Genomic DNA, 23456 nt, shown 5'->3' with positions numbered 1-23456 from the left:
CTATTTGACTGATAATGAACATTACAGTGTACTGAAGGGAATACCATAGATATTCCTGTACTTCACTGCCTTCAGGATCATAACACTCTGTTTACTCATGGCTTATCTTCCCTTTATCTCTCCTGTAGGTGACCAAGGTCAGTGTGCTTGTAGTGTGGAGGGGGCTGCTCCTGCTGGCCCTTGGGGTCCTGCTGGAACCCCAGGCCATCCAGGCATAAATGGAGTGACTGGTGAGCTGGGAGATGAAGGACCACCAGGGCCTTTTGGAGGACCAGGGATTCCAGTAAGTATTCTGGCTTCAATCTTATCGCTGGGCTGGAACAGGTGTGTACGACTCAGGTGCTCAAAATGAGATTCTCCTAAATGTCCATCGAGAACTTTGTGAATTTGCTCGTGAAACCTTCACTGCGATTCCTAATATTTACCACATGGAACAGGCTAATATGACTGTGGAAAAAGCAACAGAAATTATTCTTTATTGCACTTCCTCCCCTCCACCACTCACTCCTCCCTGCACCATGCATTCCAGCCTCTGCCTCCTTCCACCTCTTTATTGCCTTTATTATACTTTGAACAGGGAGCATGCCCGGACTGTTGGAGAAAGGGCAGCCAATTTGTGACAGTGTTTCTGTGCTGCATTGTGCAGGACACCAGGGAGAACATCTCGCCTTCTCTTGGAAATAGAACCCAGGGGATCTTTTATACTGACATGAGAAGACAAACAAGCAAGATAACAAAGTGTGGAGCTGGATGAACACAGCAGACCAAGCAGCATCTCAGGAGCACAAAAGCTGACGTTTCGGGCCTAGACGCTTCATCAGAAAAGGGGGATGGGGAGAGGGTTCTGGAATAAATAGGGAGAGAGGGGGAGGCCGACCGAAGATGGAGAGAAAAGAAGATAGGTAGAGAGGAGCGTATAGGTGAGGAGGTAGGGAGGGGATAGGTCAGCCCAGGGAAGACGGACAGGTCAAGGAGGCGGCTTGAGGTGGTAGGTAGGAAATGGAGGTCCGGCTTGAGGTGGTAGGAAGTGATGGGTGAGAGGAAGAACAGGTTAGGGAAGTGGAGACAGGCTGGGCTGGTTTTGAGATGCAGTGAGGGGGAGGGGACGAGCTGGGCTGGTTTTGTAATGCAGTGGGGGGAGGGGAAGAACTGGGCTGGTTTTGGGATGCAGTGGGGGAAGGGGAGATTTTGAAGCTTGTGAAGTCCACATTGATACCATTGGGCTGCAGGATTCCCAAGCGGAATATGAGTTGCCCCATCCTCAAGTTCACCTGGGCCATCTGCAACACCCCAACCTCAAGTTCACCTGGGCCATCTCCAACCTAGCCGAACTCGTCCTCACCCTCAACAACCTCTCTTTCGATTCCTCCCACTTCCTACAGACTAAGAGGGTGGCCATGGGTACCCACATAGGCCCCAGCTATGCCTGCCTCTTTGTAGGTTACGTGGAACAGTCCCTCTTCCACACCTACACAGGCCCCAAACCCCACCTCTTCCTCCGTTACATTGATGACTGTATCGGCGCTGCCTCTTGCTCCCCAGAGGAGCTCGAACAGTTCATCCACTTCACCAACACCTTCCACCCCAACTACAAGTTCACCTGGGCCATCTCCAACACATCCCTCACCTTCCTGGACCTCTCAGTCTCCATCTCAGGTAACCAGCTAGAAACTGTTGTCCATTTCAAGCCCACTGACTTCCACAGCTACCTAGAATACACCTCCTCCCACCCACCCTCCTGCAAAAATTCCATCCCCTATTCCCAATTCTGCCGCATTTGCTCCCAGGATGAGGCATTCCACTCCCGCACATCCCAGATGTCCACGTTCTTCAAGGACCGCAACTTTCCCCCCACAGTGGTCGAGAATGCCCTTGACCGCGTCTCCCGCATTTCACGCAACACATCCCTCACACCCTGTCCCCGCCACAACCACCCCCAGAGGATCCCCCTTGTTCTCACATACCACCCCACCAACCTCCGGATACAACGCATCATCCTCCGACACTTCCGCCATCTACAATCCGACCCCACCACCCAAGACATTTTTCCATCCCCACCCTTGTCTGCCTTCTGGAGAGACCACTCTCTCTGCGACTCCCTTGTCCATTCCACACTGCCCTCCAACCCCACCACACCCGGCACCTTCCCCTGCAACCGCAGGAAGTGCTATACTTGCCCCCACACCTCCTCCCTCACCCCTATCCCAGGCCCCAAGATGACCTCCCATATCAAGCAGATGTTCACCTGCATATCTGCCAATGTGGTATATTGTATCCATTGTACCCGGTGTGGCTTCCTCTACATTGGGGAAACCAAGCGAAGGCTTGGGACCGCTTTGCAGAACACCTCCGCTCGGTTCGCAATAAACAACTGCACCTCCCAGTGCGAAACATTTCAACTCCCCCTCCCATTCCTCAGACGACATGTCCATCCTGGGCCTCCTGCAGTGCCACAATGATGCCACCCGAAGGTAAGGTTGCAGGAACAGCAACTCATATTCCGCTTGGGAACCCTGCAGCCCAATGGTATCAATGTGGACTTCACCAGCTTCAAAATCTCCCCTTCCCCCACTGCATCCCTAAACCAGCCCAGTTCTTCCCCTCCCCCCACTGCATCACAAAACCAGCCCAGCCTGTCTCCACTTCCCTAACCTGTTCTTCCTCTCACTCATCCCTTCCTCCCACCCCAAGCCGCACCCCCATCTACCTACCACCTCATCCCACCTCCTTGACCTGTCCGTCTTCCCTGGACTGACCTATCCCCTCCCTACCTCCCCACCTATACTCTCCTCTCTACCTATCTTCTTTTCTCTCCATCTTCGGTCGGCCTCCCCCTCTCTCCCTATTTATTCCAGTTCCCTCTCCCCATCCCCCTCTCTGATGAAGGGTCTAGGCCCGAAACATCAGCTTTTGTGCTCCTGAGATGCTGCTTGGTCTGCTGTGTTCATCCAGCTCCACACTTTGTTATCTTGGATTCTCCAGCATCTGCAGTTCCCATTATCACTAGACAAACAAGCACTTTGTTTAATATCTAATCCAAAAACATCATCTCCTTCAGTACTGGCCCTCTGGCAGTGCAGTGCTCCCTCAGCACTGACCCTCTGGCAGTGCAGTGCTCCCTCAGTACTGACCCTCTAACAGTGCAGCACTCCCTCAGTACTGCCCCTCTGACAGTGCAGCGCTCCCTTAGTACTGACCCTCTGACAGTGCAGCACTGCTTCTGTAGAGCTCTGAAATGTTTGGCTCATTTTGAAGATGTTTCTGGAAAGATATTTGAACTGACAACCTTAAAGCTCTGAGACAACAGTGCTGCTTACTGATCCTGTTCATCACAGTGGCTAAAATAATGCAAGCTCTTCTCGATCTGAGGTGCACCTTAAAGCATCATGCACAGCACATTTTTAAAGCTGACGTCTGGGTCTGTTGGTTTTCAGTATCGAGCAGACTGACAAGTTGATTTGTTGTTCATGCTGTTCCTAACAGGGAGCGCCTGGTGCGGCTGGAGATCAAGGCCCGAAAGGACAGAAGGGCGAACCCATTTTCATCTCCACCGTAACCACAAAAGGTAAAGGACTGAGGTCAACCAAAAACAGCAGAATGCTTCTCAAGTGGAGATTCGACAAACATCATCTCTCTGGTGCTGTTCAAAACAACTAGTCCTGTGGTGGACCAAGGGTACAGAGGGTGAGAGGCGGATGGGAGAATCATGCAGACTGGACTGGGAAATGGAGGCACAAGGACAATGGAGGGAGGTGTAAATGGAAAAGGGAGGTGAAGAAGGAAAAGATAACAGAAGGAGGAAAGGAAGGCAGAGGCTGGGATGGAAAGCACAGGGAGGGAGTGAGTGGTGGGGGTGGAAGAAGGCAGAGGCTGGAATGCGTGGTGGAGGGGAGGAGTGAGTTCTGGAGGGTTGGAAGGCAGATGGATGGGCAGGGTCACAGGGGATTTGGAGGACCAAGGGTTTGGAGTATATTACCATGACAGCAGAAGTTGCCAATGTGAGGACAGGAATGAATTTAAGGGGATATCTAAGCTGCAATGAGGCATGTCTCTCGAAAGGAGCGTATCTGTGGTTTAGTTCTAAACCATCGAGACCAGACATTATAAGAATAGTTTGCTAGCTATATCGTGGGACAGAGATTCACTGACAATTGAGAAACTACATCCTCTAGCATCAACATATTTGTTTGCCTCAGTGCTACCTTGTACACTAACTCCCTGCTACCCTGATGTCTGACAGCTCAGCCAGTACTACGGCAGAAACCAGGAGCTGCATTATCAAGGTCTGTGGTGTTGGGGTACACTGGGTCCTCCCCAAAGATTGAGGAAAGGAGAGATGGAACTAGGCCTCCAATCTGCTGCATCTTCCTCACATAAGAAGCAAACTTCTCCTGTAGGACAGGGAGGGTGAGAGCAAAGTGCCCGTGACTGTATGGCACTGTGTTTGGGCGATGTGTTGAATAGATAGGGGTGTGGCTGACAGGGAGTGCTGCGTGTATGTCTGCCAGCATTGTAGACGTGTGTGGATGAGAGGGGGTGTTTGACTGTTCTGTGTAAGTCTTGAGTGTCAGTGGAGTGAGTGCTGCTGGGTGAGTGACAAAGTTACGGTGTATGGAGTAGAGTGCCATGATGTCACCACGTGAGAACCCAGTTCTAACACGCTGTTAAAGTGGTTGTGTATTTGCCTGCATTGCTGCCAGCCTTTCGGCATTGACACCCCAGGTGATAAGCTCCAATTCCCACTTCAGGCTGTGCCTCGGATGTTTCACTCCCATCAAGACAAACATTGATCCCTCTTAGAGCCCAAACAGCACAACATCCAGTGGTAGTGTCACTCAATCAAGCAATCCTCTTGTTAACCTAATGAAATGTCTTTCCAATAGAGTCATACAGCACAGAAACACACCCTTCAGCCCAACTCAAAGACTCAAAACTGATGTCCCATCCGCTTCTTTTAATAATCAGAGACTCCTTCGAGACAGCAGGCAGCCTGGAGATCAAACTTCTCAGCCATTCTGCTGGGTCCTCCCCTGAGCGTAGCAGGTCTGAAGCAGTGTTGAAGTCACTGCATAATTTTGCTCTAACCAAAAAAAACGGTTCTGTGTGCCTGATTGGTCAGGTAACAAGTTTATTTTTTATTCTTTATTTTTTAAGTCTTGGGAATTTAGAATAATGGGAACGGAGGTCAGGGCAGTTGAATGTTCCTCCTGCAGAATGTGGGAGGTAAGGATCACCACTAGTGTCCCTGCTGACTACATCTGCGGGAAGTGCACCCAACTCCAGCTCCTGGAAAACCGCGTTAGGGAACTGGAGCTGGAGCTGGATGAACTTCGGATCATTCGGGAGGCAGAGGGGGTTATTGAGAGGAGTTACAGGGAGGTAGTCACACCTCAAGTACAGGAAAAAGGCAGATGGGTTACGGTCAGGGGACAGAAAGGGAACCGGCAGGCAGTGCAGGGATCCCTTGTGGCCATTCCCCTCAACAATAAGTATACCGTTTGGATACTGTTTGGGGGGGACGACTTACCAGGGGAAAGCAGTGGGGCACAGGTCTCTGGCACAGAGTCTGTCCCTGCTGCTCAGAAGGGAAGGGGGAAGAGGAGCAGAGCAGTAGTCATTGGGGACTCCATAGTTAGGGGGACAGATAGGAGGTTCTGTGGGGACGAGAGAGACTCACGGTTGGTGTGTTGCCTCCCAGGTGCCAGGGTGCATGATGTCTCTGATCGTGTTTTTGGGATCCTTAAGGGGGTGGGGGAGCAGCCCCAAGTTGTGGTCCACATTGGCACCAATGACATAGGTAGGAAGAGAGATGGGGATTTAAGGCAGAAATTCAGGGAGCTAGGATGGAAGCTGAGAGTTAGGACGAACAGAGTTGTTGTCTCTGGTTTGTTGCCCGTGCCACGTGCTAGTGAGGCGAGGAATAGGGAGAGAGAGGAGTTGAACACGTGGCTACAGGGATGGTGCAGGAGGGAGGGTTTTGGATTCTTGGATAATTGGGGCTCTTTCTGGGGTAGTTGGGACCTCTACAAGCAAGATGGTCTTCACCTGAACCAGACGGGTACCGATATCCTGGGGGGAAATTTGCTAAGACTATTCGGGTGAGTTTAAACTAATTCAGCAGGGGGATGGGCACCAAAATTGTAGTTTGACTATAGAAAAGGTTGAGAGTAAGGTGGTCCGAAATAAAGTTTCAGGGAAGCAAGATGGCACCGGCAAGCAAGACGTTGGATTGAAGTGTGTCTACTTCAATGCCAGGAGCGTCTGGAATAAGGTAGGTGAACTTGCAGCATGGGTTAGTACCTGGGACTTCGATGTTGTGGCCATTTCGGAGACATGGATAGAGCAGGGACAGGAATGGTTGTTGCAGGTTCTGGGATTTAGATGTTTCAGTAAGAACAGAGAAGATGGTAAAAGGGGCGGAGGTGTGACATTGTTGGTCAAGGACAGTATTACAGTTGCAGAAAGGATGTTTGGGGACTCGTCAACTGAGGTAGTATGGGCTGAGGTTAGAAACAGGAAAGGAGAGGTCACCCTGTTGGGAGTTTTCTACAGGCCTCCGAATAGTTCCAGAGATGTAGAGGAAAGGATAGCAAAGATGATTCTCGATAGGAGTGAGAGAGACAGGGTAGTTGTCATGGGGGACTTCAACTTTCCAAATATTGACTGGGAACACAATAGTTCGAGTACTATAGATGGGTCAGTTTTTGTCCAGTGTGTGCAGGAGGCTTCCTAACACAGTATGTAGGCAGGCCAACAAGGGGCGAAGCCACATTAGATTTGCTACTGGGTAATGACCCTGGCCAGGTGTTAGATTTGGAAGTAGGTGAGCACTTTGGTGATAGCGATCACAATTCTGTTATGTTTACTTTAGTGATGGAAAGGGATAGGTGTATACCACAGGGCAAGAGTTATAGCTGGGGGAAAGGCAATTACCATGAGATTAGGCAAGATTTAGGGAGCATGGGATGGGGAAGGAAACTGCAGGGGGTGGGCACATTAGAAATGTGGAGCTTATTCAAGGAAAAGCTCCTGTGTGTCCGAGAGAAGTATGTACCTGTCAGGCAGGGAGGAAGTTGTAGAGTGCGGGAGCCGTGGTTTACAAAGGAGGTGGAATCTCTGGTCAAGAGGAAGAAGAAGGCTTATGTTAGGATGAGATGTGAAGGCTCAGTTAGGGCACTTGAGGGCTACGAGGTAGCCAGGAGAGACCTAAAGAGAGAGCTCAGAAGAGCCAGGAGAAGACATGAGAAGTTGTTGGTGGATAGGATCAGGGTAAACCCTGAGGCTTTCTATAGGTATTTAAGGTATAAATGAATGACGAAAGTAAGATTAGGCCCAATCAAGGACAGTAGTGGTAAGTTGTGTGTGGAGTCAGATGAGATGGGGAAGTGCTAAATGAATATTTTTCAACAGTGTTCATTCTAGAAAACGACAATGTTGTCGAGGAGAATACTGAGATACAGGCTACTAGACTAGGTGGGATTGAGGTTCACAAGGAAGAGGTATTAGAAATCCTTCAGAGGGTGAAGATAGATAAGTCCCCTGTGCCAGATGGGATTTATCCTCGGATCCTCTGGGAAGCCAGGGAGGAGATTGCCGAGCCTTTGGCATTGACCTTTAACTCGTCATTGTCTACAGGAATAGTGCCAGATGACTGGAGGATAGCAAATGTGGTTCCCCTGTTCAAGGAGGGGAGTAGAGACAACCCTGGTAATTATAGACCAGTGAGCCTTACCTCAGTTGTTGGTAAAGTGTAGGAAAAGGTTATAAGGGATAGGATTTATAATCATCTAGAAAAGAATAAATTGATTAGGGATAGTCAGCACAGTTTTGTGAAGGGAAGGTCATGCCTCGCAAACCTTATTGAGTTCTTTGAGAAGGTGACCAAACAGGTAGATGAAAGTAAACTGGTTGATGTGGTGTATATGGATTTCAGCAAGGCGTTCGATAAGGTTCCCCACAATAGGCTATTGTACAAAATGCGGAGGAATGGAATTGTGGGAGATATAGCAGTTTGGATTGGAAATTGGCTTGCTGAAAGAAGACAGAGGGTGGTAGTTGATGGGAAATGTTCATCCTGGAGACCAGTTACTAGTGGTGTACCGCAAGGGTCAGTGTTGGGTCCACTGCTGTTTGTCATTTTCATAAATGACCTGCATGAGGGTGTAGAAGGATGGGTTAGTAAATTTGCAGACGACACTAAAGTCGGTGGAGCTGTGGATAGTGACGAAGGATGCTGTGGTTGCAGAGAGACATAGATAAGCTGCAGAGCTGGGCTGAGAGGTGGCAAATGGAGTTTAATGCAGACAAGTGTGAGGTGATGCACTTTGGTTGGAGTAACCAGAAGGCAAAGTACAGGGCTAATGGTAAGATTCTTAGTAGTGTAGATGAGCAGAGAGATCTCGGTGTCCATGTACACAGATCCTTGAAAGTTGCCACCCAGGTTGACAGGGCTGTTAAGAAGGCATACAGTGTTTTAGCTTTTATTAATAGAGGAATCGAGTTCCGGAACCAAGAGGTTATGGTGAAGCTGTACAAAACTCTGGTGCGGCCGCACTTGGAGTATTGTGTACTGTCTGGTCACCGCATTATAAGAAGGATGTGGAAGCTTTGGAAAGGGTGCAGAGGAGATTTACTAGGATGTTGCCTGGTATGGAGGGAAGGTCTTATGAGGAAAGGCTGAGGGACTTGAGGCTGTTTTCATTAGAGAGAAGAAGGTTGAGAGGTGACTTAATTGAAACATATAAAATAATCAGAGGGTTAGATAGGGTGGATAGGGAGAGCCTTTTTCCTAGGATGGTGACAGCGAGCACGAGGGGGCATAGCTTTAAATTGAGGGGTGAAAGATATAGGACAGATGTCAGAGGTAGTTTCTTTACTCAGAGAGTAGTAAGGGAATGGAACGCTTTGCCTGCAACGGTAGTAGATTCGCCAACTTTAGGTACATTTAAGTCGTCATTGGATAAGTATATGGACGTACATGGAATAGTGTAGGTTAGATGGGCTTGAGATCGGTATGACAGGTCGGCACAACATCGAGGGCCGAAGGGCCTGTACTGTGCTGTCATGTTCTATGTTCTATGTTCTATAATCCCCACTCCAATCTGCAAGAGTTTAAGCAACTCACAAATCATCAGCCCTTCATCCAAAAAATCAGCTCCAACTGAATTTGTGTCCAGGATTTTAGGTGGTGTTCCATACATTGTTCTTATGGATGAGAAGAATTGACTGATAATTCTAATACTCAAATTCTAAACAAGGTGAAAATTAACCATGTGGTGTCTCTTCTTGAAGGTCCCAAAGGAGATCAGGGACTGCCGGGATTAACAGGATCACCTGGACAGCCTGGTATTCCCGGAAAAGATGGGAAATCAGGCAGACAAGGATATCCAGGAATCCCAGTAAGTTAATAAAGTGTGAAGCTGGATGAACACAGCAGGCCAAGCAGCATCTCAGGAGCACAAAAGCTGATGTTTCGGGCCTAGGCCCTTCATCAGAGAGGGGGATGGGGTGAGGGTTCTGGAATAAATAGGGAGAGAGGGGGAGGCGGACCGAAGATGGAGAGAAAAGAAGATAGGTGGAAAGGAGAGTATAGGTGGGGAGGTAGGGACGGGATAGGTCAGTCCAGGGAAGACGGACAGGTCAAGGAGGTGGGATGAGGTTAGTAGGTAGATGGGGGTGCGGCATGAAGTGGGAGGAAGGGATGGGTGAGAGGAAGAACAGGTTAGGGAAGCAGAGACAGGTTGGACTGGTTTTGGGATGCAGTGGGTGGAGGGGAAGAGCTGGGCTGGTTGTGTGGTTCAGTGGGGGGAGGGGACGAACTGGGCTGGTTTTGGGATGCAGTGGGGGAAGGGGAGATTTTGAAGCTGGTGAAGTCCACATTGATACCATTGGGCTGCAGGGTTCCCAAGCGGAATATGAGTTGCTGTTCCTGCAACCTTCGGGTGGCATCATTGTGGCAGTGCAGGAGGCCCATGATGGACATGTCATCTAAAGAATGGGAGGGGGAGTGGAAATGGTTTGCGACTGGGAGATGCAGTTGTTTATTGCGAACCGAGCGGAGGTGTTCTGCAAAGCGGTCCCCAAGCCTCCGCTTGGTTTCCCCAATGTAGAGGAAGCCACACCGGGTACAATGGATGCAGTATACCACATTGGCAGATGTGTAGGTGAACATCTGCTTAATATGGAAAGTCATCTTGGGGCCTGGGATAGGGGTGAGGGAAGAGGTGTGGAGGCAAGTGTAGCATTTCCTGCGGTTGCAGGGGAAGGTGCCGGGTGTGCTGAGGCTGGAGGGCAGTGTGGAGCGAACAAGGGAGTCACAGAGAGAGTGGTCTCTCCGGAAAGCAGACAAGGATGGGGATGGAAAAATGTCTTGAGTGGTGGGGTCGGATTGTAGATGGCGGAAGTGTCGGAGGATGATGCGTTGTATCCGGAGGTTGGTGGGGTGGTGTGTGAGAACGAGGGGTATCCTCTTTGGGTCTTTTGTGGGGGGAAAGTTGCAGTCCTTGAAGAACTTGGACATCTGGGATGTGTGGGAGTGGGATGCCTCATCGTGGGAGCAGATGCAGCGGAGGCGCAGTTCCCATTATCTCTCATCCCAGTAAGTTACTGCGTTGACTTCCTAATCACCTCTGCAAATCTGACTGAACACATAGCAGAACGTATGGAGGCAATAGAAATTCATGTCAGTGCAGTGGAAGCACATTCAATTGTACCTTTCAAATGAGAGCTGGGTGAATGTTCACCCAGGAGAAACAGGCAGGATTTCTGGTTAAGTACAGGAGAAGTGAGTCTGATAATGTAGCATTTGCAGAAAAGACAGCGATAGCACAAAGGAGTGAATGGCTTTGTCCTGTGTCCTACCATCCTATGTTTCAGCAAAGAAGTCATCTGAACAGTGCCCCTACCTCAGCGACCGTAATCACATCCCTGCGCACAGACTTTGACACTGGTTTTGCCCCGATTGCTTTGTTTTACAGCTTCGGGCTGTTAGTGTATGTGCAGCCACACTGATCATCCTCCACATCACAATGTAGCTGCAGTGTTGCTGTTGAAGTTGCAGCTGCAGTGTTGCTGTTGAAGTTGCAGCTGCAGTGTTGATGTTTTATGCACTGGACCTGCTCTGTTGCTGTTGTATGTGCTGTAACTGCAGCATGCTGTTCCATGTGGTGAAGCTGCCGTGTTGTCAGTGAATGAGTTGCAGCTGCAGTGTTTCTAAAATGTGCAATGTATTTACATGTACGGCAGTTGTAGTCCTGCTGTTTCGTATGTTGCAGGTGCAGTGTTTTTTTATGTGTGCAGGAGCTGCAGTGTTGATATTGTAGGCATTAGGGCTGCAGTGCTGTGTTGTAGGTGCTGAAGCTGCAGTGTTGATGTTGTATGCATGTTTCAATTAGAGCGTAGGCAAAGCTGGTATGGTCAATCCTGAGTGAGTTACAGGGCAATGAACAATATTACTGATGAAGTCGGTGTTGATAACTTTGCAGATCTGGGCTTTTAGGCCTGCCCTGTCTCCTCTACACCAGCATTGACAGCCATGCAGTAAGCTGCTCAAGCTCTAAACTTCGGAATTACTTCCCCAAACCCCTCTGTTTTTAGGATGCTCCTTTAAGCCCATCTTATTGACCAACTTGTCTTAATTCTGGGAAATTGTTGAATTGTTATAGACGCTGTGCAGATGGTAAGTCCCACCCTCTCAACCTCTCCTTGTATGAGGTGTGGTGACCAACATGTTAAACTCACCAGCATCTGCCCCTCTCTCTCTCTCTCTGATGAGACAGCAGCCCTTTGGACTGATAGCGCTAAGGTGACTTTACCTTTTATAGATGGGAGTTGTTTTTTGCTAAGATGCTGTCGTGGTAGGTGCCTGGTCAATTGCCTGAACACATTGTTTACCTTGTATTCAAGGGCGATGCTTGGGAAGGTTACCCTGGTGATACAGGTAGCCCGGGTGTCCCAGGCAGAAAAGGAATTGCGGGTAGACCTGGTCTGCCCGGTGTGGGCATTCAAGGCCCTCAAGGAAGACCAGGGCCTCCTGGTGACTTTGGACCCGGTGGTACACCAGGAATTCCAGGACTTCCAGGCCTCCCTGGAACTCCAGGTAAGTGTTTCACCTTCCAGGCCTTAGCTACAGAAATCATTGGTGGCGATATAAAGCTTTCCTCCAGATAGAAGGCGTCTTGCAGCACAAAGTTGATGACTAACACTAAAGGCCACAGTGTTGCGTCGAGGGGGACTATCCTTGCATTCTTCATCTTTATTTCCTTTATATATCTTTGTTCAGTTGGTATCAGGCCTTGTTCACTAGCCTCCTGCTGACGCCTGTCATACTATCAGGGGTGACTCTGCCGTTGGACATCCCAGGTCATCTTGGGTAAACGCTCCATAATGACATGTCAAGCATGTTTGAATGGAAGGAGCGTTAGAGGGCTTTGGCCTTCAATGCCCAATGATTTGTCTTCTCCCAGAAGCCGGTTTTAGCAGCAGGTTGCAGAATCTGCCCTGGATTTCCACACCGTTGTCCAATATTTATTCTGAGATTAGGTGATAACTCTGGAAGGCTAGCCACCTCTTGTACCAGAGAGAGTGGAAACCCAGTTTCAGAACATGAGACTGAGCAACACCAGTGCTATCACAAAAGAACAGCTTTAACAAATCCTGTTTCACCAATTGCTAACTGGTTTGTCAATGCCCTTTGGGTAGAACAAGAGCCATGAAGAAGGTCATAAATCTTATGATTAACATTCCAAGACCTTCACCATAAAATCTCAGTGAAAATGACTAGTAAAATAGTTACTTTCAGCTAGCATTTTTAATCTTGCTACCACCCTGTTCAATATCATTAAAATTTTTAGTCACCATTTGTTTCTGTTGAATGGTAGGTGACTGCGTTGATAAACAGGATATCCTGCTGGTGGACAGCAATGGCACAAGATTCCAGCCAGGTATAGGAAGCATTTTTTTTGACACCTCCGATTAATCATCTTTCATCTGTTTATCTTCCCCTGATACTGACATCAATCAACACAATCCAGAAGGAGACCTTGAGAGTGAGAATTGAAAGCTGGTGCCTTAGTTGTGAATCAGTGACAGAGGTGGGGGATGAATCAGTGACAGAGGTGGGGGATGAATCAGTGACAGAGGTGGGGGGGGGGGGGGGGGGGGGGCGCGGGGAGGGGACAGTTTGAAAGTTCTCCCTGGGACATTGAAAGGGGAATTGATAAGAAGTGTTCTCTCAAAGGAGAATTGCCACAGGCCATACTTAACAACAGAGGGGACTATTGAGGTAGAAACTAGAACATTGGGTTTGGAGAATCATTTAGAAAGTGGAAAAATATGGGAAAAGGGAAAGTGAAAGTAGTTACATTGCACTCCTTCAGTTGAAGATTGGCACAATGGATTGCAGTTTAATCTCTGTGATTCTATAAGGGTATAATTTTGTTTGCACATTTGAGGGTGAGAGTATTTGCATTACTTTGTGTTTCTCTCTTCTGTTTATGATTGCGGGCTCCATGTGATTGGTACAACAGAGCTGAGTCTTACCTGTGACTGAAGATGCTATTATATGTTTAGATGTAAACCTACAATGGGAGATTCATTCATGTCCAACCCAGCATGATGGTAACACACACAGCAAGCATAACTCAGCATCTTAAAAACAGTTCATTGTAATGTTGTTATTAGGACGCAAAGATTTGCCAAATAGCCGTGATCATAAGATAACTATTATTAAGCCACTTGGTAGAGGTCAGGAAATCAGAAGTCTGCAGACTGTGTTTGCCCATCTGTTATCTTGAGTTCCCAGTTCCTGCTTGATAACACTCACTCATGCTCATCACTCATGCTCAGATCCAGAGAAGTGAAGTACATACATGTTCTTTGAAATATTTCATCAGGTTTATTCATTCTACTGTGAAACTTCCTTAAGATTCTTATTCTGAGAAGTATCGTGATAACCAGAACAGTCTCTACAGAGAGTCCTTCATTATAATAGGTGTTTCTATATAGTCACCAAATCTCTCATGATTAATATTATGAGAATTACCTTTGACCAGAAACTGAACTAGACAGTCGTATAAATACTGTTGCTGCAAGAGCAGGTTACAGGCGAAAAAATCTACAGTAGTAACTCAGCTCCTACATTCTCAATGTCCATTCACCATATACAGGGCACAAATCTGGAATGTGACAGAATATTACGCAATTACCCACATGAGTGTGGTTCCAACCATTCTCAAGAAGTTTAGCACCATCCAAGACAAGGCAGCTTGCTTGTTTAGCAGCCCATCCAACAATATGGCCACACACTCCCTTAGTATCAATGAACATCGAGAGCAATGTGTACCATCTATAAGATGTACTGTAGCTAATCACCAAACTCTGGATAACATCTTTCAAAGCTGCAGCCTGTATCAGGAAACATCACCAACTGCAAGTTCCTTTTCAAACACACACCGACCTCAGCCAGAAACATATCACCGTCTCTGGGTCAAAGTCCTGGAACTCCCTCTTTGACAGCATTGAGGGTCAATGCAGCATCTCACCTGGTCAGCGATCATTCAGGAAGGCAGCCCAGCATCACCTTTTCAGGGGCACTTATGATGGGCAACAAATGCTTGCCAAGTCAGTATGCCCACATCAAGCGTGTATGCATTTTGTACATTTTGTTAGTATTCCATTATAACAGGGTTTTGATTTTTGAGGTCTACACTGAATTTGAATTAATTTAGATTATTTGGTGAATCTTCACAGCTATTCCTTGTGGAATTCCAGGACCTCCAGGACTGAGGGGACCACCTGGCTTACCTGGAGATAAAGGTAGAATGGAGATGTTTTAGACTGTCCTTAATCCCAGGGACAAGTCGTGATTGACACTAATTGGTGTAAAGCTATTTGGCCATCTCACTTCAAAATCATTTTTATGTTGTAGGTGTGAAAGGTCCACAAGGATACCCAGGATTATCCCGACCAGGATACCCAGGAAGGAAAGGTTATGTCGGTGCTCCAGGACCAGGAATTCCAGGGCCACCAGGTTATTCTTCCACATTGCCGTGGTATTTAAAGTGAAGCTGTAATGGAACCCTGGATCAGGAAGCGACCATTTGTTCCCTTAACCCTGTTTTAATGATAGCTGCTCTGCGACCTAACCCCAGATACACACCATGATTCTATTAGTTTTATTAGCCTCATCCTTAAGGCTTTGCCACAGATTTAATATGACAGAGCATTTTGCTGGATCATTTCAGAAGGTCAGCAATTCAGTTAAGAGGCAGACCACATTCTGCCCATCCCACTGAAGGCAGTGGAACATAGATCCCCACCGAATGATGCAATGTTTTCTGTTTACCTTCTCGCTGCAAAAGCAAAACATTTTTCTGAGGATAGGTTCTCTTCTCTCTCTCTCTCTGTCTGTCTCTTGGTCTATCTATCTGTCTATGTCTCTGTGGATAATGTAGGACAGCTCCATTTTATTCAATTTATCGCCAATTAAATTTGATGATTTCTTGCTGATATGAAGTTTTAGTGAAATTGATGTGAAATTGCTCAGGAATCATTAAATGAACTGAATTCTTCTTTACGACAATATTTTAATATATATTTAAACTGGATGGAACCTGTAGCTCGATTCAACAGCATATAGACAGATATCACAGAGTCTAGATTATGTGAGCTGTAAGTGAAGTAATGTTTGTGTCTTTAAAAAAGCACAACAGCAAGGAAATTATGAATGAGTTGTATACGATGTTCGATAGGTCACAGTTGGAGTATTATGTGCAGTTCTGGTCACTATTAGAAGGATGTGATTGCACTAGACAGGGTACAGAGGAGATTCACCAGGATATTATCTGGGCTGGAGCTTTGAAGAGAGATTGGATAGGCTGGGGTAATTTTCCTTAGAATAAAGAAGGCTGAGGGGAGGGGTCTGGAATCTGGCTGAGGTACACCAAGTTCAGAGGGGTATACAGTAGAAAGGGAGAAAACCTGCCCCTTACTAGAGGGCTCAACAACCGGAAGGGTACAGTTTTAAGGCAAGGAGTAGGAGATTTAGAGGGGATTTGAGGAAAGGTTTTTTTCATCCCAAGAGTTGTAGGCTTCCAGAACTGACTTCCTAAAAGGGTGGCAGAGGCAGGAAACCATCACAATATTTAAGAACTATTCAGATGAACACTTGAAATGTCATAGCATACAAGGCTACAGGCCAAGTGTTGGGAAAAGAGATTAGAATAAGTGGATTCAGAGACAGTAGGAACTGCAGATGCTGGAGAATCTGAGATAACGAGGTGTAGAGCTGGATGAACACAGCAGGCCAAGCAACATCAGAGGAGCAGGAAAGCTGAAGTTTCAGGTCTTGACCCTTCTTCAGAAGCTTCTTGGTCTGCTGTGTTCATCCAGTTCTACACCTTGTTATCTCAGAATGAATGGATGTTTGGTGACTGGCACACAATGGGCTGAAAGACCCCTTTCCATACTATGAAAACTCTATTACTGTATGCATTGGGATGAAAGTCACACTCAGGCCTAGTCCTGAAAAAAGGTGGCAGATTTTGTTCCCGAAAGGATGCTCACAAAACAGATATGTCTTCAGGACAAACTGACAGTTCCATATCCACTTTTACTGAGACCAACTGCTTCTTTACAGATCTGCTATGAAACTTTATTATCTTACTATGATGGTAGAAGTTGAACTCCATGTTTTATGGAATCCTAACAGGGAATTTGATAAATATTTGAAGAGAGAAAATATATTTGGGGATGTATGGATGAAGACTTAATTGGATAGCTCTTTCAGAGAACTGGAATGGGGCCGATGGGCTTATAACACCGATAACTGCGAATCCACTGTACAATGAGGCACATCACCTCGTATCCCAACTACCTTTCTGCACAGTGAAATTAGCCAACTTTACAATGTTCAAAATTAATCGCTACTTGAGATGACAACTTGTCCCAGAGGTTGATGGTCCTCTTCAAACTTAAAGCCACATCATATCTCGATATTTTGTTTAATAGCTTCTCCCGCATCCATTTCCTAACCGATCAAAGTCAACCTGCAAAGTCATGGTATAGCCGTTGAAAAACTTCAGATAAGTTTCTCTCAGACTGAAGTTGCAGCTCCCTGATCCCATTGTGATAACTCAAAGTAAATCAACCGATGGACACACACTTAACATGTCAAAGATTTTCATGAAATGTTTTGTACGAATGGAATTTCAACACTTTCATTTTTGTTGTCAAATTTGTTCCCAAGATCAATAATCACATCCGGCCGCAGAGCTCACTGAGATCTCTACATCCACCCAATTCTCACTTCTCCATTCTTGATTTCCAAATCCACCCATTGGTTTGTGTGCCTTCAGTTACTTGAGATGCAGATGCTTGAGAATTCCATTCCTCAACAGCTCAACCTCTCTCTCTCTCTCTCTCTCTCTCTCTCTGTGTCTTTGTCCCCTCCCCTACCTTCATGAGGCCTCTTAAAAATGCACTCTTTGATCAGCTTTTGGATCATCTGTCCTAATAACTCAAGTGGTTTGGTCTCCTTTGTTGGTCACCCCTTTGAAAGACCTTGGGATGTTTTACTGCGTTCCGTTCATGGTGCTATACAAATACAAGTGTTGATTGTTGAATATTTGGGGCAAGGGTTAAAGTAAGGATTTTAATGTGGTCAATCCTCCTGTAGGTTTTGTTGGTCCCCGTGGAAATCAAGGCTTGCCGGGTCCACCTGGGCCGCCTGGGAATACTGGATTCCCAGGACTATCGGGAAGGCCAGGACTACCTGGTGAAAAAGGCTTACCTGGAGATGCAATTGGGGCAGTGCCAGGATACCCAGGTGAACCAGGACAACCAGGACGACCAGGATTCAAAGGAGAAAAAGGAGATTCTGGAGGAATTGGATTCAAAGGCACGCAATATTATTATTATTAAGTATTATTCGTTCATCAACTTTTGGGCATCATGTTCCAGGAAGAATGACAGTGTCAAGGGGAGGGAGCAGAGGGAATTGATATTTGATAAAACTACCAAGGATAAGCAACTTCCCTCCATGTAATGAGAGTGGAGAAACTGGGATTGTTCCTAAAACAATAGTGAGAGATTACTTTCGTTCAAAAAAACCAAGGCATTGAATCAGTGTGGGTTAAGATAAAACATTGCAAGCAAAGATAGCAAACTGCCTTCCCTCCAGTCCTTTCTCTTCTGCATGGACCTCCAAGATCAGTGTCTGGTAATGACTTCCAACATTGAAAGATGATGCTGGAAACATCTTTGATATGCCAGTTGATGCACTTGGACCTTCAGATTGGCAACTTAGATCAAGAATTGACAATAGTTTGTCGGTCTCCTAATAGCAGCTTTAACTGTAGGACAAAGTAATGAGAAAGAAGTAATAGGGACTTATAAGAAATGTACTGCAACTCCATCCAAATGTGCTGCAATATTCAGGAGTTATTTTAGTCTTCATATGGATTGGATGAATCAGATTTGCAAAGGTAGCTGGAAGATGAGTTGATAGAGTGTAGTCAGGACAATTCCTAAGTGTAGTATGTTCGGTGCCAACCAGGGTGCAGACTGTTTAAAACCTGGTAATAAGAAATGAGACAATATTTATTAATGACCTCCTAGTAAAGGCAACAATGATCATAAAACAAAAGAATTACACATTTATTTTAATGTGTGCAGCTAAGCTGAATGCCTTCAGCTTGAATTTATGTAGCTACAAGGTGATGAGGATGGAGTTGGCTTGAGTGACCTGAGAAACTAAGTTTGAGAAGCAGTGACAGATGTTTAAGGAGATCCTTTGTAATTCTTTCAATATATTGCATTGATGAAGTGAGACTTGATAAGAAAGCTGCACCATCCATGGAAAAATGAAGAATTTAAGGGTGTTATCAAGTTGAAAGAATATGCAACAGTACTGTGAAAATTAATAATGGCTCAGATTGGACAGATTCACAACTGAGAGAAAAACAATAAAACATTGTCTTGTCCTTAGGTACAAATGGAGTATTGGGATTGAAAGGTCGCAGAGGTGAAGAAGGAGAACCAGGGCTACTTGGCCCTGTAGGACTTTCTGGAGCGAGGGGACCACCTGGGCCTGACGGGCAGGATGGGCTGCCAGGCTTACAAGGGATATCTGGTTTTCCAGGCTCCCAAGGTAAGTACCAATAAATGTCGGTGATTGACAAACTGTAAAAAACCAACAGACCTGAAAGTAAGGCAACATCGATGTCAACCTACCCTCTACTCAGCGATCAGAAAGCTCATGTGCCGTTCTTGAGATTTAACACCAGGCTGACTCTCATCATGCAGTACTGAAGGAAAGCTACGCTGTCAGAGCGGCTAGTGTTCAGGGAGACTTGCACAGTGGGAGAGTCAATGTTGAGATAGAGCTGTTCTTTCAGAAAATCAGGACTAAAGGAGCACTGCTCCATGGGAGGTCAGCACTGAGCAAGTTCTGTCTGTTCAGAATAAAGGTGTTGAACAAACATTACACTATCGGAGCTCAGTATTGAGGAATCTATTCAATTCCCAATTATTGTCCATCCCTAATTGACCAGGGTTGAGCATATGGTTACAGGGTTGGAGTCACATGTATGTCAGGTCAGGTAAGGAGGCAGATTTCCTTCTGCAAAGGACTTAAGAATTTTTTTTAATGGCAACCAATGATGGTTACATGGTCATCCATAGGCTAGATTTTTTTTCAGAATTTAATTCAACTTGAAATTAAAATTTCATCATCGTTTTTTATTGGATTAAAACCCTTGTCCCAAGAACATTAGCCTGGGATCAAAGGGTCTGTACTGAGGGACAGCTGCTCTGTCAGAGTGTCAGTACTGAGAGAGTGCTGCACTGTCAGAGGTTCAACAGTGAGGGAGTTCTGAACTGTCAGAGGGACAGTAGTGAGGGAGCATTGTCAGAACACCTGTATCAGGGGAATACTGCTCCGTGAGAGTGTGATTACTGACAGAATTTCACATTGTCAAAGGTGCCATATTTCATATACTTTGTTAACTTGGAATCTCATCTGCCTTCTCAAGTGGAGAATAAAGAAACCCTGCTGTTTAATTTGAAGAAAAGGGGGGCTGGTCACCCCAGTGTATTGACAAATGTTTATTCCTTAGACAATATCATCAAAACAGATCACCTTGTCATTCTTGGGAGTTTGTGAGTGCAAATTAGTTTTGATTTGATTTGATTTATCATTGTCACATGTAACGAGATACAGTGAAAAGTATTGTTTTGTGTGCTAACCAAACAAATCACTCCTTACATAAATATATCGGGGTAATAGAATAGAAAGCAGAATATCGTGTTACAGCTACAGAGACAATGCAGAGAAGGATCAACGCTAATGTATGAGATGTCTCTTCATAAATCTGATAGCAACGGGGATCAAGCTGTTCTTGAATTTCATAGTGTATGTTTTCAAACTTTTGTAGGATGTGCCTGATGGAAGAGGGTATAACTGGGGGCGGAGGGTTCTTTAATTATGTTGGCTGCTTTGACAGGGCAATGGGAAGTGTAACTGGAATAACTGGAAGGAGAGGCGGTTTTTGTGATGAATTTAATTGATTACGCTTCAAAAAGTGTTTCATTGACTGATACATTTCAGGCCGTGCTGAGCTAGCACTATAAAAAAACAAGTTATTTTTTTCTTCGATCTATCGTATTGTGTCTTGCCTTAAAACACGACTGTTCCATGATGAGCTGAAGCTCAGTTGATCAAGTTGTTAATCTGAAGGGAGTTTCTGCAGTTCCAGGCTTTTAGCGCCAGGTCATGCTTTCAGGCTGGAGATATTAGGCAGGTTGAAGTTTAGCAATGTGGTGCTCATCTCCCCAATCTATCACCTCTCTGGAACTAAACTCAGAGAAAGGCAGATAGAGCATACAGCCTTCATCATGAGGAACAATCTGCTGGCAATTCATTCCCTGCCCCATCCACTCCTTCCCTCCACCATCACTGATGCCATAGTAAATTGGTATTCCACTGCAATTCATGCAGATTCTGAGAATCCCTGACAAGACGAGCATTATTGCCCATTCCCAATTGCCTTTGAGAAGCATATTAGTAAACCAGGTGGTTTTATATGATAATCTGACAGTTTCATGGTCACAATTGTGATAATAACTTTGATTTCCTGATTTATTTAATGAATTAAATTTAAGTTCTCCAACTGCTATGCTGGAATTTAAATTTCTAAACCAAATTCATCGAAATATTAAACGTAACCATGATCTTAAAAGCACTGGCACATTAGACAATTAAGGCATTGGCTTTAGTGTTCCAAAACTTCCTAGATTCTGGAAGATTCTAATAGATTGGATGACTAAGAGCATAATTCCTTTATTCAAAAAAGGAGGGGGACAGAACACAGGAAATTACAGATCAAAGACCCTCATATTTGTCGTAAGGAAGATGCTACAAGTTATTATTAAAGATGTTATAGCAGAGCACTCAGAAAAGTTCATGGCAATCAGTTAATGCCATTATGGTTTTGTAAAAGGGAAATCATACTTAATCAACTTATTGGTGATCTTTTCGGAACTAAAATGTGCGGTAGAAGAAGGGGAACTGGTGGATATAATGTATTTAGATTTCCAGAAGGCATTTGATAATGCACCACATTGTGGAAAATGAAAGCTCATGGTGTAGGGGTTAACATTTTGGCCTGGAGTGAAGATTGCCTGGCTGAGACAAAACACAGAGTAGGCATAAATGGGCCATTTTTTGGTTAGTCCTCAGCGGTCAGTAATGGAGCGTCAACTTTTTTTTAATAGTTAATGCAAATGAATTAGATGAAGAGAGTGAATGTATGGTTGACAAATTTGCTAACAGCAAAAAGGCACATAACAGTCCAAGGATAGGTTAGGTGTTTTGTCCATGCTGAAATTGTCCATGGTGTTCAGGCATACGCAGGCTAGATGGATTAGCCATGATAAATGCAGGGTTATGGGGAAAGGATGAGGGTGTGGGTCTGGGTTGGATGCTCTTCAGAGGGTCAGTGCAGACTCGATGGGCTGAATGGTCTCCTCCCACGTTATAGCGGTTCTATGATTTTACCAAAGCAAACTATGTGCAGGACTCTCAAGGTGCTATAGAGTTATGGACAGGTTAAGTAAATGGCCCAAGATCTGGGAATAGTGTATCATAGGGAAAGCGAGATATGTGAATTTTCGCAGAAAGTTTAAAAAACTATATTATCCAAATGAGAACGATTTGTATGTCCTGGTGCATGAATTGAGTATACAGGTAATTAGGAAAACTAATTGAATGTTATTGTTTCTTGTGAGGGAGATTGAATATAAAAGTATGGAGATTATGCTTCAGTTATATACTGGATACTATATACAGTATTGGTGTCTTTATTCAAGGAAGAATATAAATGCATGGAAAGCAGTTCAGAGAAGTTTACCAGCCGAATATCTGGAATGGGTGGACTGTTTTATTTGGAAAGGTTGAACAGGCTAGGCCTGGATCCTAGAAAAATAAGGAGTAATTTAATTGAAACATAAGATCCTGAGGGATCTTGACAGGTTGAATGCAAAAAGAATGTTTCCTCTTGTAGAAAACTCTGGAACTAGGGCTCAATGTATAAACTAAAGAATCACTTATATTATTAAGGCAGATGCAGATAGATTCTTGATGAGTAAGAAGGTGAAACATTATCAGAATGTGGACCAATTAAATCAACCATGATCTTATTGAATGGCAGAGTAAGCTCAAATGGCCAATGCCTCTATTCTATGGCTAATTTGTATATTCATACGTTGTGGGAATTTGGTCAATTGGAAGCTTCAAACTGTGGGCAGATGATGCCAGTGAAAATGAAAAACTTTATTCCTCTGATTGGTCTGTGTGATTTAAACAACATTCAACCATCACTGTATTAATATTGAGAGGCCCATTGTCTCATCTTTGAACATAACAGTTTTAGTATGTCCACCTCCTCTTTTTTATTCACCACTTCAAACTGCCCCTTCCTCTGCCACCCATCACCCTGTTCCTCCTGTCCTTCCACCTCCTGTCATCTCACCTTCTCTCCCTCCTCTGTCTTCTCATTCCAATTCCTGCCCAGCCTCTTCCTGTCCCTCCACTCTCTGTCTCCTCTTCTATATCCTCCACTGCCAACTTCTCTCTCTCTTCCCCTTCTCTTCTTCCTCTTCATCCCTCTGGCTAACGACAATTTGTTACGTTTCAGGTTCTCCAGGTCGCAAAGGGGATCGTGGTGACCAAGGGACCCCAGGTCCAGCTGGAATGAAAGGATTGCCTGGAATTCTTGGTATACAGGGATCCCCGGGAGATGCAGGATTCCCTGGATCCCCTGGTCGTTTCGGACTGGATGGTCTGCCAGGTCTTGATGGCCTGAAAGGTAACATATAAGTAGAAATCATTTCAGCCAGTTCTACTGATTAAATACTAATAGCAACTTTCTGATAAACCAATTCCTCTGAATCAAAGAGTG

At 45.5% G+C, this 23456-nt stretch overlaps 1 protein-coding gene across 1 annotated transcript in view; it reads left to right on the top strand.

The window, feature by feature from the left end:
* Positions 1 to 23456, top strand: part of LOC125453227 (collagen alpha-2(IV) chain) — a 195852-nt gene that overhangs the window by 129961 nt on the left and 42435 nt on the right. Inside the window, exons 22-31 of the mRNA XM_059646445.1 lie at positions 129 to 283; positions 3484 to 3565; positions 9292 to 9398; positions 11905 to 12097; positions 12879 to 12941; positions 14749 to 14814; positions 14927 to 15028; positions 17675 to 17896; positions 18986 to 19147; positions 23193 to 23363. Coding sequence (XP_059502428.1) covers positions 129 to 283; positions 3484 to 3565; positions 9292 to 9398; positions 11905 to 12097; positions 12879 to 12941; positions 14749 to 14814; positions 14927 to 15028; positions 17675 to 17896; positions 18986 to 19147; positions 23193 to 23363 — 1323 coding nt within the window. The remainder of the gene's footprint in view (positions 1 to 128; positions 284 to 3483; positions 3566 to 9291; positions 9399 to 11904; positions 12098 to 12878; positions 12942 to 14748; positions 14815 to 14926; positions 15029 to 17674; positions 17897 to 18985; positions 19148 to 23192; positions 23364 to 23456) is intronic.

The sequence above is a fragment of the Stegostoma tigrinum genome, chromosome 6, assembly GCF_030684315.1.
Source record: "Stegostoma tigrinum isolate sSteTig4 chromosome 6, sSteTig4.hap1, whole genome shotgun sequence".
NCBI lineage: Eukaryota > Metazoa > Chordata > Chondrichthyes > Orectolobiformes > Stegostomatidae > Stegostoma > Stegostoma tigrinum.
The sequence above is the reverse complement of the archived record's forward strand: the minus strand, read 5'-3'. Positions and strand labels throughout refer to the sequence as shown.